The sequence below is a fragment of the Wasmannia auropunctata genome, unplaced genomic scaffold (assembly GCF_000956235.1).
Source record: "Wasmannia auropunctata unplaced genomic scaffold, wasmannia.A_1.0 LD336045.1, whole genome shotgun sequence".
In the NCBI taxonomy this organism is placed as follows: domain Eukaryota; kingdom Metazoa; phylum Arthropoda; class Insecta; order Hymenoptera; family Formicidae; genus Wasmannia; species Wasmannia auropunctata.
The window spans coordinates 226,711-245,573 of NW_012026845.1; the positions used below are offsets into that span (position 1 = coordinate 226,711).

General features: G+C 32.1%; 2 protein-coding genes across 5 annotated transcripts in view; both read left to right on the forward strand.

Annotated features, from left to right (window-relative positions):
- Nucleotides 1–9,618, forward strand: part of LOC105451763 (monocarboxylate transporter 8-like) — an 86,015-nt gene extending 76,397 nt beyond the window's left edge. For both annotated transcript variants that reach the window (XM_011692426.1, XM_011692427.1), the window contains 7 exons: nucleotides 5,050–5,235; nucleotides 5,859–6,006; nucleotides 6,673–6,949; nucleotides 7,404–7,647; nucleotides 8,010–8,147; nucleotides 8,394–8,690; nucleotides 9,122–9,618. In XM_011692426.1, the coding sequence (XP_011690728.1) occupies nucleotides 5,050–5,235; nucleotides 5,859–6,006; nucleotides 6,673–6,949; nucleotides 7,404–7,647; nucleotides 8,010–8,147; nucleotides 8,394–8,690; nucleotides 9,122–9,507 (1,676 nt within the window). In that variant the 3' untranslated portion in view covers nucleotides 9,508–9,618. The remainder of the gene's footprint in view (nucleotides 1–5,049; nucleotides 5,236–5,858; nucleotides 6,007–6,672; nucleotides 6,950–7,403; nucleotides 7,648–8,009; nucleotides 8,148–8,393; nucleotides 8,691–9,121) is intronic.
- A 3,104-nt stretch (nucleotides 9,619–12,722) lies between these two features.
- Nucleotides 12,723–18,863, forward strand: part of LOC105451762 (DNA damage-regulated autophagy modulator protein 2-like) — a 6,750-nt gene continuing 609 nt past the window's right edge. Inside the window, exons 1-7 of one of the 3 annotated variants that reach the window (XM_011692423.1) lie at nucleotides 12,723–12,935; nucleotides 13,608–13,692; nucleotides 15,568–15,689; nucleotides 16,167–16,393; nucleotides 17,246–17,384; nucleotides 17,648–17,850; nucleotides 18,733–18,803. In XM_011692423.1, the coding sequence (XP_011690725.1) occupies nucleotides 13,622–13,692; nucleotides 15,568–15,689; nucleotides 16,167–16,393; nucleotides 17,246–17,384; nucleotides 17,648–17,850; nucleotides 18,733–18,803 (833 nt within the window). In that variant the 5' untranslated portion in view covers nucleotides 12,723–12,935; nucleotides 13,608–13,621. Of the gene's footprint in view, nucleotides 12,936–13,607; nucleotides 13,693–15,567; nucleotides 15,690–16,166; nucleotides 16,394–17,245; nucleotides 17,385–17,647; nucleotides 17,851–18,732; nucleotides 18,810–18,863 lie in introns of those variants that run through there. The other 2 variants (XM_011692424.1, XM_011692425.1) reach the window with 2 other exon arrangements.

Genomic DNA, 18,863 nt, shown 5'->3' on the forward strand with positions numbered 1-18,863 from the left:
GACTAATAAACACGATGACTAATAAACACGATGACTAATAAACACGATGACAAAGCAAGGACAGAAGCGATAGGTTGAGCGACCGCGGACAACGAGAAGCCGGGACTTGTCCGGCTGTCTTCGTCGCAACTAGACGTGCGTTCTCGGTATCACGTTTCGTGGAATAAAGCACATTTCTTGGTTTAAATTCTATAAGTTTCTCTGTTTCTCGTTAAATTTCTACTGATCCTTCATCCAGCCACGGTGCGTTCCTCGATTTTCGGAGAGCGATACGGATTAATTCCTCGCCGCTCAAAGGCGATTCCCAAACATAATAACAAATATATACTTTATTTAGAAGCTTTATTTAGAAACCCTAAAAATGAAAAAATTTAACTAACTTTTCAATTACTTTTTTTATTAACTTAACTTTTAACTCGATTAATTTTATTATGGATTAACTTGTATCTTAACTAAATTAAATTTTTAGACTGTTAACTTTAACTTAACTTAGTTAAAAAAATATATTAACTTAATACCCAACCCTAGCAATTACACGTTTTATTTGAAAACAACTATGTATACTTTCTTCACATCAATTAATTCATCTCATTCTGTACAGTCAAGGTATAGACACCAAAAATTGAAGTTTACGAGATATATTTATATTTTGTGTCAAAATGAGCCAGAATAAAATATAAAATATCTCATAAACTATTAATTTGATAACAATTCTAATACTTTTATATGCAAAATAACTAGAGGAATCATAATATGTAAAAAAAATCAACAATTTCATTTAAAAAACAAAGATAATCTTCAGATCTTCGAAATTCCTAGAAATTATTATCATAAGACGCGCAACCGCTTCTGTAATTTCTGTTAGTTAAATTTTTCTCTTACTCTTGTAGTTTGGAAGATATTTAATTTTCATTTAAATTTCTAATTAAGATTTAAAAAAAAACAATAATATAATCTAAAACATTCTAAGTTAATTTTAAGTAAATTTTATACTCTGAAAATATTTTTATAAAAAGCTAAATACATTTCCATTAAAATACAATTGTATTTTAAAACCAATGATTTATTTTTTATATAAATTATGGCTTGTGTTATTAGATTATATTGTAAATTATTGTTATTTGAGTATTATAAGTATATTTTAATATTATGAATGTATATATTAAACCGCATTTTTTATTTTACTCAATCACAGAGAAATTCGAAAACTTTATAACTATACGAATAATCGAAAGACAAGTGATATATACTTGTACCGCTTTTAAGCATCTCTTTCGCTCCTTCGAGAGCTCGGCAAAAGGATTCCTTCTTCGAACAAGCTTCTTCGTCCTTTGCGAGGACAGAGTCTCCAACTAAAAATCCCGACCAGTCCGCAAGTCGTTGACCCTGATGGCAGTCGCTCTCGCTCTCGCCAATTCACTCTCGCTATCGTTTCACCCACTCCCATCAACAGACACTATCTCGGGGGTGAAAAGAATACCCGTGTCGGTCTCGCGATTCTCAATAAAGAATTCTGAACTTGATCGCGAAAAGTAGCGGAAGAAGAAACGAGAGAAGTGGCGAAGCGTGAAGCATTACGTGGCAAACATTCCTCTTGGACTTTACAAAGTAAACTAGAATTTGTTTACCCCGTACGTTTTCCGCATGTGTATTATGACTTTATTAATAACAAATACAATTTAAATTGAAAAAGAGATATATCAAAAGTACTTTTTAAATGCTAAATTTAAAATGAAAATTTATTTTTAATTATAAATTGGTGATCAGTATGAATAATTATACTTATAATTGATTGTGAATTTCATTACTAATATAATTATTTGTATTTTATTATTTGATTAGTCGCACAACCGCGCACCAAACTCGTACTGGCTACTGAAATCTTTTACAATAGAAAAATTTAATTTTAATATGAAATCTAATCGAGACCACGAAATTTCAACGATGAGTTTTAGAAACGTCAAAAGCGGATTTTGATGCTTAATAATAATATTTAATATTTTATAAGTATTAAATTGAGGGTTAGTGCTTAATTACATATTTCGAGTATTTGAGTACCCATTCAAAGCACTAATAATAGTGCTTTTAATACTAAAAAATAAGTAATTAATCACTAACCAATTTAATACTTACAATATTAAATTTCTTTAAGGATTGTAATTATATGTGTTTACTAATTATATGTATTTTTTACAAGAACAAGTTTATATTTCTTATCAATATTTTCATATTGAAAAATAAAGTTTTCCATGGTACGATTTAAACAAATTTGTTTAAATCGTGCCATGGAAAACTTTATTTTTCAATATGAAAATATTGATAAGAAATATAAACTTGTTCTTGTAAAAAAATTTTTAAGATTATTAACGGAAGCAAAATGTCACTAAATAACAATAAACCGATATATTAAGGATAGTATTGCCATGCATTTGTATTCAGATTTTACAAGAATCACAGATTTACGTGTTTTATCATGTTATCGGACAGGCATTTCAATTTGATGAATTCGGAGAAGTAACCCTCTGCATACAAATCTCTTCTAAACTTTCACGTTCTTCCTCCCTAGTCAACGTCCTAAACGATAATAACAGAAACAGCCTGTGTATATCCCAAGGCGAATCCGAATATATTTACTCCCTCACTCAGAAGGGAATACCAAAGCGGTTGCAGGAATCCCGGCATTCAGAAGGAGAAAGAAGAGAGATCTTGCGAAAGGCACGTCTTAAACGACGCTCCCACGCGTATAAGTCACTGCCGTTGGCGAGCGATATTTAACGCGCATCCGTCGTCCCGTCGTAGCTACAGTGAGATTAATAACTGCTTTTCCTCGCGCGCGGCGCGGCGCCCGTTTGTCTCCGTAACTGTCGGGCCGTTACTTACTCCCGTGCGTAATAAAGCGTATTCACCGCGATTGATGGGCTCACGTATCGATGAGACCAGTGAAAATTAATTAAACGGTTCTCCAAAGGTGACCTAATCGCATCCGCTTAATGGCCTGATGTCGCTATTAAAACGGTCTTAAACGCGATCGAGTGCTCGTTTAATACCGGCGGCTGTAATAATTAGCGTCTCGTTTAATACCGGCGGCCGTATTAATTAGCGTCTTAGCAAGAACGATTGCGTGCGCGGGCCAGCGATAAAAAAGTGTGAGAGTGATTGCGATTTAATACATTTTTTGATTATCAAATTATATATCCATGAATTTTCTTTTAATTTGTCTACATCGAGAAAGAGTGTAATATTTAATAGATTTCATTTTCGTGTTCCTTTATTCTTTGTAATTTCTAAAAACTTATTTATCATTTAATCTTTCAATTGTAAATATACAATACAAGTATATATCTTTATTAACAAGATATTTTGCAAGTAAAATATTTACAAGCAAAAATTTTAAGCAAATATAATCGTAATTTATAATATCTATGTAGTTAAAAATATCTTCTATATTTAAAAAAAGATTATATACAATTTATGATAGTTTATGTAGACGTAAACTATTACATTGTTTGCACGTGGAAATGTTGCTTCAGAATTCAAGTAGATGCAAGAGGCGTCCGCGGCTTTATCCCAGAGCCAGACGTGATTTATTGATGGGATTTCACGGTTGCGATAGACGGCGCTAAACATGTCGTGATAAGAATAAGGAGAAAAGGGAAAGAATGAAGTAAAATAGTACGAAGCGTCGTATTCGTTAACGCGTGATGCGTTTCTCGAGAATTCTTTCGGATACCGTGACTATACCATAAATCATATTTAAGAAGCGATGGATGACAATGCGTAAACCTTATTGGCTCCGCGTGGTCGAATATCTAGGATATGGCAATAGCTTACTTAGCAGATACAACAGTATACCGCGAGTCGCATAAGGAAATATACGAAGTCGCCGGATATTTAATCCATTTACGCAGGCTAGAAATGTATTATTAGATAAAAATTGTAGCCCATTCACTCACAGTGGTAAAAGAGATAGTATTAGAGGCAAATGGAATTAAAAAGAAGAGGAAAAATATGTTGTATATAAAGAGACAGAGAGAGAGAAAGAGAGAGAGAGAGAGAGAGAGAGAGAAAATGAATTTGATGCTAAAAAATAATTTCAATTAAGTATTAAACGCATCCCGAGGTATTTATTTTCACATTATTCCCAAGCACTTATGATGAAACGACACCCAAAAACAGTGAGCCAATCGATGCGAAGAACAAACACATTTCCCGTCGTCACATCGCCAATCGTGACTTATCCCCCGATCGTAAAGTATCGGTTACGGGTTACGGAAAAGATTCGTCGGATTCTATTGCCGGGCACTACATATACGTAGCCCGCAAAGCAAATCCATTTTACTACCGACTTGTCGCCCGGAAATCCACACGGAAAATGCATCGCCGCGAATCAATCGTCTCTCGCCAGACGTCGTTCAACGTTCGTCAGACAAATACGCGAAAAACGGATAGGCTTGTATCAACTTTAAGTTAGATAAACAAAAAATAACGAAATGAAATAGATAGTAAGGGACAGAGGAAAGTGGCAAAGGACAGTATGCCAGACGAAATGAGAAACGGGCGCCAGTCGAAGTATCTCTTGTTATCTACGACGCGCGTAACGAAGATCGAAACCATTTTGGAATAGCCATGCGTGATTTGACTTTTTTTATTACGGGGTAGATTGCGAGCGATATACGCGAGAGTTATACCTCCTTCGGGACTCCGTCGATCAACGCAGCAGCGCCGCCGGCGTTTCCGTAAAAAAGTTAATAATAACTTCGCGATGAGACTTCCTATATCGTACAGACATATTTTTTCGCGAAATTAATTCACATTGTATGGATAAATACATAGACGGGTATCCATATTCCCGTAACGATAAGCATCTCAAATGTTGCAGTATTATTAGGTAGTACTGAACGCACGGATCGTACGGAATGTATAATTACAGTTGCCATCCTTCCCATAATCATACTCTTTAGGCTATTTTATCTGGAAATGTTATCTACGTGTTGCACGATTAAGCAAAGTTTGCGCAAAATGTCCACACGATATTTTTCCATTTTATAGGATGGCTCGGGGCAATGTCGACGGGTGTCGCCCTGCTCGTGTCGCCGGTTACGATAGCATTTTGCCGAAGAAAAAGTACGAGAGTAACGGCAGTTTTGGGCGGCCTCGTTACCGCCCTCGGCTGCCTCTTCACTTCTTTTGCCTCGCAATTTCATCAATTGTTCTTCAGCTACGGCACCGTAGTCGGTAAGTAAATTTGTGTAATGCTGTAATTTCAGAGAGCTATTTGCAATTTAAGCATATTATAAATTTGTAATTATAAGTTATTCCTGCGTAAGACGTGTAGGCGACGCGAAGATATTGAGATTTTTAACAAACAATTGACAATGAAAAATCTCTTCCTTTTCTGAATCACTTGATATTAAATTGTTTAATTGTTTGATATTAATTGTTACAATTTACAAGTTGTTAATTTTGATCATTGCGATAACACATAATTATAAGTAATAATAATGACATCGTAATAAACTATGACACCTGGCAATACTGTGACATCTGCTAGGAAAAAATATACGTTGCAATTCGTGCGGCGCCACATTGTCAAAATGTTTGGTTATTATTATTTTAGCTGCGCGTCATCTTTCTTTGTCATCTTCTACATCTATATTCGTATACTAATATTGGTACTAGTTCCATCCATTTCCACCCTAACTTTCCCTTCTCATGCGGAACTTTGCGAGAGTCAACTACAAGCATCAATTTCGAAAGCGCAGAATAGTCGGCGAAAGGAACGATATTGTTATCCGATCCTATGAGCAAACTAAAGATAGTCACAACGATTTGAGTCATCAGTATATTTTTTCCCATAGGGATTGGGGTTGGAATGACGCGAGACTGCAGTACGCTGATGGTGGCTCAGTATTTCAAGAGGAAGAGGGAATTGGTTGAAATTTTTATTGTCTCAGGAAGTGGCTTGGGTATAGCAGTCATGTCTGCTTTTATAAAAGGAATGATCACGTACGTATATACATTAAGCTGTAATAGCTATCGTCAAGAATTTATTTCAATGAACTCCACGATACGAACGAACGAATAAAATTTAAAAGAACACGAAATTTATTACGCTACTTAAGCTTCAAAATCGTAACAAAAAGATGTTATCTCTAAAAACGTTCTTAATTATTGTTAAAAGTGAAATAAAACGATAATAGATTAATTTTTTATTCAGTTTAGAATTATTACGTAATCGTCTAAATTGAAATCAATAAAACGATTTAAAAAATATATACACGATATACGCATGGAAAGAACGATTTTGCTGGAAGAGCAAAAAATTTAGATCTAAAAATGATTTTATTAGATCATCAAAATAATTTTGTTGGAAACTCAAAAATGATAAGCATTGCTGTAAAACGTTTTGATATTCTAGTAATTAGTTTGACTTTCCAACAAAATTATTTTGATGGTCCAACAAGAATTATTTTCAGATCTGTATCCAACAAATTTTTTAGACCTTTCAGTAAAATCGTTCTTTTCGTGTGGTAGTTATGTTATCGTTATTTCACGAATACGCATTCACGTTTCTTTTTATCTAAAATTATTGCGATTAATCATTAAAATTATATATACTAATTATAACATCGTAAAGAAATCAAAGCTCATATAGAGGCTCTTTTATTACAGTAAAATCGGATGGCGACTTGGCCTTCAAGCTGTCACCGGGGTGGTCTTTCTCACCTTCATTCTTGGCACATTTTACCGTAGCGCTTCGCTATATCATCCTCAGCGAAGAGCAATCTTACATTTGAAGAATCAAAAGCGCAAGATAAAGGACAAAAACAAAACCGCTAATAAACCACCGTTTTTCGATTTTAGCACTTTGAAAAGTAAAACAGTGCGAATTCTCTTGGTATCTACCGGTATTTCAGCATTCGGAATCAACACCCCGATATTTTATCTGGTAATTATGACGAATAAATTTAGAAGTAGTGACATACTTATTCCATCTGTATTCAACGTTTTTCTATTTAATAAACAATCGCGTAAAACAAATTTCCTATATTGGCGCAAAGAATATTTTGAAGCTTTCAAACTGATACAAACATATGCAAAATTCCATCAAAATCGTCCATCTAGATTTCATAAATATAATTAATATAAATTAAACATAATTTAAAAGTACAGTATTGTTTTCTTTTAATAGTTATGTGTAGCTGTCTAAAAGCAATACAGTAATATTAAACGGTTATTTAAAATGATAAAAATTCATAATTTGCTATAGTTTGAACAGAACAAAAATTAATATTTAATATATACTGATTTGTTTTCTCAAGGCTAGTCACATAAACGATAAATATTAAAATCCGTCGCGCATGTATTGGAAATGCATGAAATAAACGATTTTTTTTATGCAGGCGCATCAAGTGGAAGAGGAAGGTCTCGGTGATACTGTCGTCCTGCTGCAGGCTTATCTCGGGTTGGCTTGGACTCTTGGTTGTGTAGCTTTCGGGCTTTTGGTCGTGCATCGCAGCGTTGAATGCAGAATAGCTCGTCAGTATCTTACACAAGCAGCCGTCTTTGTGTGCGGACTCTGCATTCTCGCTCTTACCGCCGTTCAAGGAAATTACCACGGATACGTTATGTTCGCGTGGATTTACGGTAAAGTCTCATTTATTATCGCTGAATTGAATAATAATGAACTCTCTTATTCTAATAGACTCCGATAGAGAAAATAATTTTAATATAGAGAAAATATTATTAAAAATTTGTATTTAACAAAAATTTATCATTATATAATTTCTGCCAATCACTGCATATGTTGTTTTTAACATATGATAGTATTACATTATAATATGTGTACAATCGGTGATTCAACGCCAAATTAGTCACCATAGTATAAAAGAGAAGAGTAATATATAAGAATTTAATAGCTCAAGTAATCCGCCTTTTTTCCGTCTCCGGCAATAAAAAATTTTAAGACCACATTACGAGCAATAAAAAAACACACAATTTGTCTATAGGCATCTTCTGCGGTGGCTATCATTACAGTCTGAAGATGTATACGTACGAAAGAGTAAGAGCGCGGAACTTCGCCAGAACGTGGGGTTTCGTCCAATGTTCCCAAGCGATACCAATTGCAATCGGAGTACCAATATCGGGTAATAAAAAAATCTAACATAGCACACTTGTGTCTCAATATGTATAAATTATTGTGATATAAAAATTTATTGGAAACAATTTATGGTCTCATTTGATCACTTTAATCATTAATGAAGTGTTTCACTTTTAACAAAATTTTCAAAAAATAGAATTTTGAAATATCAGAAACATACATACAATTCTGTTCCTCAATGAGAATCCTAGAACGTGACTGAAGAGTATTTAATGTCGGACGTATTTTGCAGGATATATAAATGTGGGTTGCGGTGGTAAGGCTGGCTACTACTTCAGCTCGACATGCGTCCTGGTTGGCAGTTTTACGCTCTTCTTCATTGATTTACATAGAAGGAATTTATCGAAACATAAACACACGAGAGCTAATGGTAAAAAACACACGTGCGCCTCGGACAGCTGTCCTCAACGGCGAAAATTGTCGTTCAGTCAGGATCCCAAGAACGAGGGACCTTACGTAGCCGCTGCTGGAGCAGCAGGAGCGACGGCTGCGGCACTCGTACTCGGGACCAACATTGCTCCAGCACAAGGTATATTTTCCCTCTTTTGTTTTTACAATTTTTATAATAAATGAAAAGAAGAAAAATCTAAAAGAGAGAAAGAGAGAGAAAAAGCATACAAAAAATCCTCGTTAAATATCATTTCGTTGTTCACAATAACATATTTTATAAATCTGCATCCTCACATTATCTCAAATTTTAATCATGATATTATTACTTTTAATTCTACTTTTTTATCGTTTTTTAAAGGATTTACCTTTGCTACATCTGACTCTTTCTTACTCTTCATATATATTCAATTTTAATAGAAAGATAAATTAATATTTTCATTGATATTTTCATTCGTTTGTATTCATATCAAACGAGGCATATTGTAAAGTACAAAATAAAATTTTATGCAGTATAGTAATGATATTATAGACGCATAGAGTACTCAACACAGCTATTGTCTATTGTCGTAGGCGAAGGGATAGATGCCTTAGGAACAGATAAGCCGGAACTCACGTGCATCTCGGAGGAGGGTATCGCCGACATGGATTTACCCGACAATTTACTGGACTTCGATTACATAGGCGATTGTATAACTTCGTGCAACAAGGTCGAGAACTACCTTATGCTCTCGGAATTCGAGAACAATCTGATTGCTGAGATGCCAATTATAATGGATCGTCGTGGACGCAGATGGTCCCTGGGACGATCCAAGACGAACCAATCCAATTGCGGTCAGACTAGTGGCGTTCAATCAACAACTAATGAAGAAGAAGTCAAATCGAAATGGCGTTTCACGAATGTACCGCCCAATGCTAACACCAGAATGATCACCGTTATTGACGAGGCCAGTGCATAAATCTAAGCACGGATTATGGAACGTCATTAACCCTAAACTTGGCAGATTAAAAAATAATTACGTGTGAGTTAATGTAAAAAAAAAATAAATAATAAAGCAATATGCAAAATACGAAACTTTTAGCATATTTTTAATATAATTTTTTAACTACAATATGAAATTTAAATTAATACGATTTTAAAATAAAAACCGTGTATATAATTTTTACAAATTTTAAAAAAATTAAATACATTTTAACTATAAACATAAAACATTACAATTCTAAACAATGCGGAACAAAAATACGTTGTTAAGTGCATTGCCAAGTATAAGGTTGAAGGAAATCCATTACAATCCGTCAAATTTTCATAAATGTCGAACGTTTAGAAAACAGCTAGCATTTTCAGACGTCCGAGAAACATAAACTGAAATTGTATATCAGATTTATTGAACGTCAAATTTTTTAATCGCAGTTTGATATTAGACATACACACCTCCTATTAAACTTTTAGAATAATCAAAGAGAAAAATTGCGGAAAGTTAAAAAAAAAGACCAGCGGGATATGAAATACTGACTGAAATATTCCAGCCGTATATATATATAATCTATTAATATTTAATTGTAAGTTGTTAGAGTTATACCCTCAATTGTTCATTCTATTTAAGTATTTGTAGAAGTTATGTTAGCTACAAATAGCAGACAGTGACATGCTTATTTGCATGACTTACATATGTATAACAGTTCGCTGAGAACGTAATCCAATAACACGGGTCATTTGATTCGTGATGCAATTAAGGACAATAACGTCGGCTTTCGACAAGAGGAACCACGGAAACGCTCCGTCCAGCAAAAAAAAAAAACAACCTCGATTCACGTCGGCGTATTTTTTTAATTTCCGAGATTTCTATTAATTGTTCGAGATAAAAAAATAATCCATCATTATTATATTACTAAGTTAACTTATTAATGGCATTATATGCCTTCGAAGAATAGGAAGTCTACTAGTTACACGAATGAAATGGTAAGCTCAGATTCTTGGTACAAATATTGCGATATACAATGATTGTTATCGACTGATAAGGCAGCTAAAGATACAATCGTAGTGAGCATGATATTGACCTTTTTAAATCAATTTGAATAATTGATTTAAAACTTGATCATTTGACATTTTTTAATTTAACCATTTTTTATCTATTTACATATTTATCTACATCTGTATTTCTATGAGAGAGAGAATTGAGTCCATCTGTAATTTAATTTACCGATTTACTTATCAAAATGTAATAAAAAAGAAAGATAAAAAATATATTTTATCAGGTATTTTATTAGACTTTTAGATCTTAATTGTTGATTTTTATAAATCAAAATATGTACCTTCGGCTACGATTGTAAGAATAAATAAGAACTGACTGCAAATGTATGAAAAATGTGTATGCTTGTATGTAGACACGCTAGTTTAAGATTTGGAAACTAGTCCGATCGCATTTGAGACATGATGCGTCGTGAATATATAAATACAAGATGCATGTATAAGTGTACATTATTCACGACGTTCTCTTACTTTTGGGACTCGTGTCTCATAACGAGATGCGCCGATTGACTCCAGATATATAACAATGCGCATCTATTTATTTATCAAACTATTTATATTAGTATGTAAATACTCGATATTGCCATGTACACTGACATAATTTTAAATGTATATTTTAAATTAAATGTCGATGATTAAATATATAATTATCGGCATAGATTATTATAATGTCTATAAAAACTCGCGTCTTTCACTGATTAATGCGAGAAAGATAAATTATGTCTTTTGTTGAAATAATAATGTTATAACTTTATCGAATATATGAACGGGAAGATTGCTTATAATTTAAACAGTAAGAATAAAGCATCAAAGTATGAAATTCGTAAATATTCGCGGGTATTAATTATTTAATTGAAAGAAACAAACGTTTAAGCAATAAGAATAATGGATATTTAAGATACGCTTATTTATGAAACGTGTAATTTTTTTAGAATTCAATTAATGTAAAAATTAATAACATAAAAAATTAACACCGTAAAAGACAATGCAAAATTCGCCGAACAAGAAATTTTATATTCATTTTGAATTATAAATGTCTTTTCCTTCTCAAACTGCCAATAATCATATAAAACTCACTTAAAAAATTAAGAAACAGGGCAATGAAAAAGTTAACTGTAATAACTGTATAAAAATAAGAGTAACAATATGATTATTTCTTCTATGGTTTCAATATGTAAACTGCCAAGTCAAGAACATTGTATTAAGTTTATTCTGAGAATTCGGTTTACAACAAAAAAAACCTGTCTCCTCTATAGATACGGAGAAAATCACTTAACAAAAATGATTATTATCAAACTTGTTCATAGTGAGGAGCGAATCCATAAATATATTCTAGCGACAGAAGTAACATCGAACAAAAATTGCGGAACATACTGTATTGTCGTAATGTTGTTGATATAAAAATGTGATTCTCAAATACGTAACTCTTGTACACGCGTTATTTCATTCCTTCATATCCTAACTCTTAACTTCAAATGGACGTTTTATCAGCATAGAACAGCCGTAGCCCGATAATAGACGCAATTTGAAATTGGGTTGAATTAGAAAGGAATAGCCCTATTACCATTCCAATAAACGTGATATCGATAGCGTTGCGTTAATTACGAATTCCTAGGCCACCTACTAGTATCAAACGAGGCGTGTATTACGTCGCGCACGGCTCGTTACGTTTAATTTAGCAACGATCAAAGAATTGTATCTCCGAATCATCGATCGAACGACGATTCAATTCTGCTTCTACAAAATAAAAATTCCGAAATACTCATTTAAAAAATAAAAATGAATAATTAACTTAATAAAAAAAAATTCAAAGTGATAAAATAATACTTTAATGTAAGAAGCATTAAGTTTCTTAAATTACAAGTTTTTAGATATTCAACAGATATGATCTTATATACTTATACATTACTCTTTAAATGCATTTACGTACCTTTCTTGAAATGTTCAATAATTAACTAAATAATTCAACTAATTCGATAAAAATAACTAACTTAAAACGTCATTTCTCCTTTAATTAATGATAATTAAAATAAGATAATTTTGTCCGAATTATCATCTCGTTTTAATTTAAACAACAAACGTTATTGGTCATTTATTATTTGTAAAAAAATTCTCGTGAAAGTACATTAAAAAATAAATTAAATTCCACGCAAACACATATATATCATATATAATATTGCGTCTCACGTTAATTAGCACGCAATTGTGTGCGTGGTGATTGGTACGGTGCAAACGATAAGACATAGCACCGCAACGGACAGTCGTTACAAGACGCCTCACGCTCAAATGTCTCCGTGGCCTGAATTGTGACGGTATATTCGTAGAAAAAAAGTCGTAAGACTACGTAAAATCCTCAAGGTAAGCACCAATATTCTTTCTACAATAGTAGAATTTAATCGCTAAAGGTGATCGTTTTTTTATCTCTCTCTCTTCCTTTCATTCTCTATGCTCTTAAAATAGATTATATTTCTTATTTCAACAAAATTTAATATAGTAAAGTTTTGTTAAAAATTTAATCAAACGATCGCTTGAATATTTCACTAATATGGCCAATTCAATATAACAAACTTTTAATACTTCATATAATGATTTTATTGAATTGATTATAAAAAAACATGAGATCTATTTATAAAATCTATTTCCTCTTTTCGTAGTTGTCGCATTTATATAGTATATCTTCATGTATTTATTAGCACTTCGGTATAGTTAGAGAATATAATTTCCTATCCTCAACGTCATCAATCGATATCGTGGAACGAACATTATAAATCACACGGAGAGTCCTGCAGCCCGAGGTCCTCTGGGTCATCTTGACTAGATCCTTTATGAACTCAGCGTGTCACTTCAATCCCTCTTTCAATCAATCCAATCGCTCGCGTCTCTTCATCATCCTTCTCACCGTTTAATCCATCAATCACACTGAGTTATCGCCACCGTAATATATCTAACGGAGAATGTATCCAAGCGCGAGTGTAGAAAGCATCGAACCATATAATAATAACACGAGATAAAAACGACGGAATCTTGCAGCACTGAGGACAAGAATGGCGTATGGAAAACTGCACGTACTACCGTTGAGTCTCTTCATCTTAATCCTCGTGACGTTTGTGATTACGTAAGTTTGTAATTTTTTAACGATGAATTTTTTGTACGATAGATGAAATTATTATAAAAGGTATTTATATTACGACAAATATACACTGGTCAACAAAACAACCGCATAGGTAAATTTATATCAAAATTTCGCATAACTTTACACTGAGGAAAAAAAGTGTAAAATCAAATGAATATCTCTTGATTCAACTATACTTGGCGGTTACGGGCTTTTGAATCTACCTTTCCTCGCACCTGTCATCTTTTGAAAAGTAAAGACATGTTACGTCTCCAAAAAAATTGCATAATTTGATGAACTCTACGGGGCGGGATGAATTTTTGTCATAAATATCATGATAACCATCGTAAAGTTTGAACTTTTTCCTACAAATTTAAAAAAAAAAAGAAACTTCATACGTTTTTCTTTCATGAAGTTACGACATGTCGAAGTTATCACTATAATTACTGCCAGCATTAGCATTATCGGCATTATCTGTCTAGTGTGCACGGGGAAGACCCAAGTCGAATTTTGCGCATTATATATATGTGTATGTGTATATTATGCACGCGAGGCGAAGCACATGGATACGTTTGCATTTCAAAATTGCGTATTTTCTCCACCAAGTCCAGATTTAAATCCCATCAAACACACACACATACAATGCACAAAATTCGACCAGCAAGTTCCCTGTAGTGCGCACTAGACAGATAATACTGGCAATATTTAAACAAAAATGCAATGATAACTTTGACATGCCGTAACTCCGCAAAAAAAACGTATGAAAATTCATTTTTTTTCTCAAATTTGTAAGAAAAAGTCCAAACTTTATGATGGTTACCATGACATTTGCGAAAAAAATTCATTCCGCTCCGCAGAATGCCTCAAATTATGCAATTTTTTTGGAGACGTAACATGTCTTTACTTTTCAAACAATAACGGGTAGGAGGAAAGATAGATTAAAAATCTATCGGAAGCATCTTTAAGTACAGGTTTTACCCTTAACAATAAAAAAAAAACTTTTCGATACGACCATTTTTCGCGGAGTTACGATTGTTTAAAGTTATGCGAAATTTTGATATAAATTTACCTGCGTTAATTTTGTTGACCAGTATACTTTCCAGCGTAAATAAAAATGTAGAATGTTACATTCTTTTATTTTCTTATAAGAAATTCTAATTTTTAATATCCTTTTTGTGCATTCAATCAATTATTTTTTTTCAAAACAAATCACCAAACGTGAAATTATCTACATAGAATTCGTGACTGTGATTCAATCATTATTGATAATGAGCATAGCAAAAAAGTCAGTAAAAATACTTGTTTTAATTTATTCTTAAAATCTTGAAAACAGAGTGAGCGAGTAGAATTTGCTTGGTTTATTAAGTCAAAAATAAAACGACTTAATACTGTTTTATCCTACTTTATATAAATAATTTTTAATGTTACTCTTTCTTAAGATTAAATAATCAACTCTGATGTCGGAACATCCGCGATGAAACGTAATAGCATTAAAATATATCTGAAGACAAAAATCTGCTTCTTATTCGTCTATTACTGAAACAACAAATTCTTTACATGGACATATACGTGTGTATACATATGTATATACATATAATTTAAAGGGCTTCAAAAATGAATCTATATTTTAATATCCATGTCCACTTAAATAAATAAATAAATTGTAAATATGTGTATGTAAGTAATTGATAGGAAATAAGAGAAAAATGTTATATTTTGCACTGTTTTTCTTTAATATTCTTTTAGGTAGCAAAGTACATTGTAGAATTATTTAACGATTAAGAGCTTTGCAAGCAGCCGAGAGTAGGAAACCTGAAGCGTTTTATATACTCGCTCACGCCACTCGAGTTTATAGTTTACGAACGGCTCATGTTTCAGATACACTATATCGGTGCAATGGGATCATGTGGTGCCAGGGTTCCCTTATATATCGGAGACCGGCGCATTCTCACCAGAATCCTGCATATTCACGCAATGCTTGAATATTGCAGCTCTTTTACGTATGCAAACATTCAAAGAAACTCACGAATTAAATTAAATATATTTAGCTCATAAAGATTAAGAGAGAAAATCTAAGTCATCTTAAAATAATATGAATAATATAAATAAGTTATATAAATGAAAATGTCGGAAAAAGAAATTTACAAATAAATTAATTATTATATACAAATATATAAAAAAAGCCAAAAAAAGAAGAATTCAGAAAAAGTATATTTAAGCAATACCTACAAAATCTAAAACACAAGAATAATTTAAATGTGTTTAATAAAATTTCAGATTTAAATATGTATTTAAAATTTAAAATTTTCAAATTTATTAATTTAATAAAATCAATAAATAGAACAAATAATATAAATAAAATAATATACAGAAAGAGAACAAATAGCATAGTAAAAATGTAAAAGACAGGAAACAATAATGACTTAAAAAAGTTTTGCTCGAACGCAAAAAGAATTCAATCTGCATCTTTCACACAGTCGGATGCTGCATTTACATCAGGCATCGACAAGTATTGCAATGGCATACAGAAAGAGGCTTCGATCTCGTAAACAAAAGAGTTATCGTTGCAGCAACATGCTGCGGTATCCTCGCTTGCTTCGGTCTCGATATACTCGCCAATTTTCAAGATACCCGCGTAGCCGCCGCTCATATGATGGGAGCGATAATTTGCTTCTTAGCCGGCACGCTCTATTTCTGTCTTCAGGTACACCGTGATGTGAATCATTCGTGAACGTTTCAATGTCAGAGACAGTATTAATTTATTGATGATATTGCAGTTCATTCTATTGGCACAGAGCCAATTGAACATTTAACTTTAAAGCAATGTCAGAGTGGCTTTCTTTCAGGCTCTCAACTTTCAACACTCGAAAGTCTTTCTTACATTTCCTATAATCTTTTAATTTTTATTTTACTATTACATTTTATTAATTTATTATTATATTTTTTATTTTTAGTTTAATTCTTTATATTTCTTTTATTTGTAAAAAATTGGTTCAAGGTTAGTTCTATTCTGGTCCATTTAATCAATTTGCGCACGGAAAAAAATGACTTAAGTAGTATTAGATATCAGCTAAATATCAATAGCTAGTTCGAATTTTTCTGTCATTATTAAAAGTTAGTTATTAAAGATAAAATGTACTTGTTGCGAGATACAATTTTATTAGCTAAAATAAAAGCATACTTTAACAGGAGTAGTTAAGAAAGTAGCATACGGAAAAAATGATTTTGCTGGATATTCCTCAATAGAATTAGCTAAACGTCATTTGATTCTAGCAGCAAATATTTTTTACTGTAGCACTTAAATTTTAACAACTAATAAATTGAGCTTCGGCAGTAACGATATTAGCTGTTCCTATTTTAAAGACACGTATTAGCTGTTTTGGCTATATTTTAGTTGTGCTGACTAATCCTTTTTCTGCGTGCACAGTCTTGATATTACACTTTGAAGAAATAAATTTAACTATAGGTACCTACTTGGACAGCTTTTATATAAAAGAAATAATTTTATATATTATACTGTCACAGAATAATTTTTATAAAGAAATTATCTTTTTAGACATATCTGAGCTATAAGATGGTTCCAGTTGTGAATGGCATAAGTATCGTTTATTTGCGTGCAATTCTCTCGGCTCTAACATTGATTTTGACGATCGCTGTGTTTGTTACTGGCCATATCTCAGTATCTGAATTTCAAGGTATGTAAATATATATATATATATATATTTTTTTTAATTATACCTTTTATAACATGTAGCTTGTATAGCTATAATCTATTGTAACATACTTATATTCTTATTATTAAATCAAAATTTCTCACTTATTTGCATAAAAAATGAATAAATATTAAATATTCTAACGTTAGACATAAGCGCAAATTAGTGCACCTATATAAGACTTGCAACTTTGTCGTAAAATAAAATGTGAAAACTATAGTACAAGATAGCGCAAATATTTTCAGATTTTTCAAAAATTTCAAATAATCAAAATTTTACGTATGGAGCAGGTAACAATTATAGGAAATGGCTACCAGCGGATGGTGGTTGGGGTTGGCACGTCGCAAGTACTACATGCGAATGGGTTCTCGCAATCGTCTATTGCACGTTTCTTCTTACCTTCGTTTCAGAATTTCGATTAATTAACTTTGAAGTCCCCGTTGTTACGGTACTTTGATTTTTTACCACTATTTTTTACCATTTTTAAAGTAGTGATCACTTTATGTTCAAGAAATTACATTTAATTAAAATATCGATTTTACGTTTATTAAATTCTTTCTTATAAATCATAAACTTTTATTATACAAAGTGTTTATTATTGTATGTCCTTTTCTGTCAGTTGTACGAATTTTTTGATAAATTTTTCTTTACTATAAATGTAATGATATACTGTTTTTGTCAATATACTTTTTTAATATTTGCATTAAGTATTAACTTCTATAAGAAATTTTAACTGAAATTGAACTGAAATCGAATTAAATTAAGAAATGTATATAAATTCTGTTATTTGACTATTAATATAAACAGGGTGTTCAGCGTAACGGTCCGCACGATTTTCAAGACACTTTCGGTAGTTAAAAAAAAAATACAAAGGGGGATTTTTTCTGCTTCACGCAGGTTACAACATGCAATAAATAAAAATTGAAAAAAAAATTTTTTAAATAAAAAAGCCTGCGTGAAGCAGAAAAAGATCCCCCTTTGTATTTTTTTTTAAACTATCGAAAGTGTCGACTTAAAAATCATGCGGACCGTTACGCTGAACACTGTATATACCTATATATTAATTTAAAAATTTTAATTCTTAAAAAATTATTTAATTAGAAATATTTTTTATTAAAAAATATTAGTAATTTTGACATTTACATAAAAAAAATTGGATTCATTAAAGTTTCTATACTCTAAAGAAAATACAATAATGATGAAGTACCTTGCATATGTTTTTTCTTCTTTTTATTCATTGCTATACGAAGTAATAATTCTAACAATAAGTAAATAACAAAATTTATGAAAGTTTTCACGTTATTATTATATGTTTATAATTTTATTTTAGCTAATATATTTGGATAAAATCAAGAACACAGCAGCCTCAGACAAAGCGGAAGCAGGCACACCACAAGACACGTAAATTTTTTGCTACACCGATCTGTGTGTGTTTGTGTGTGTAGATCGGAAGAGCACACG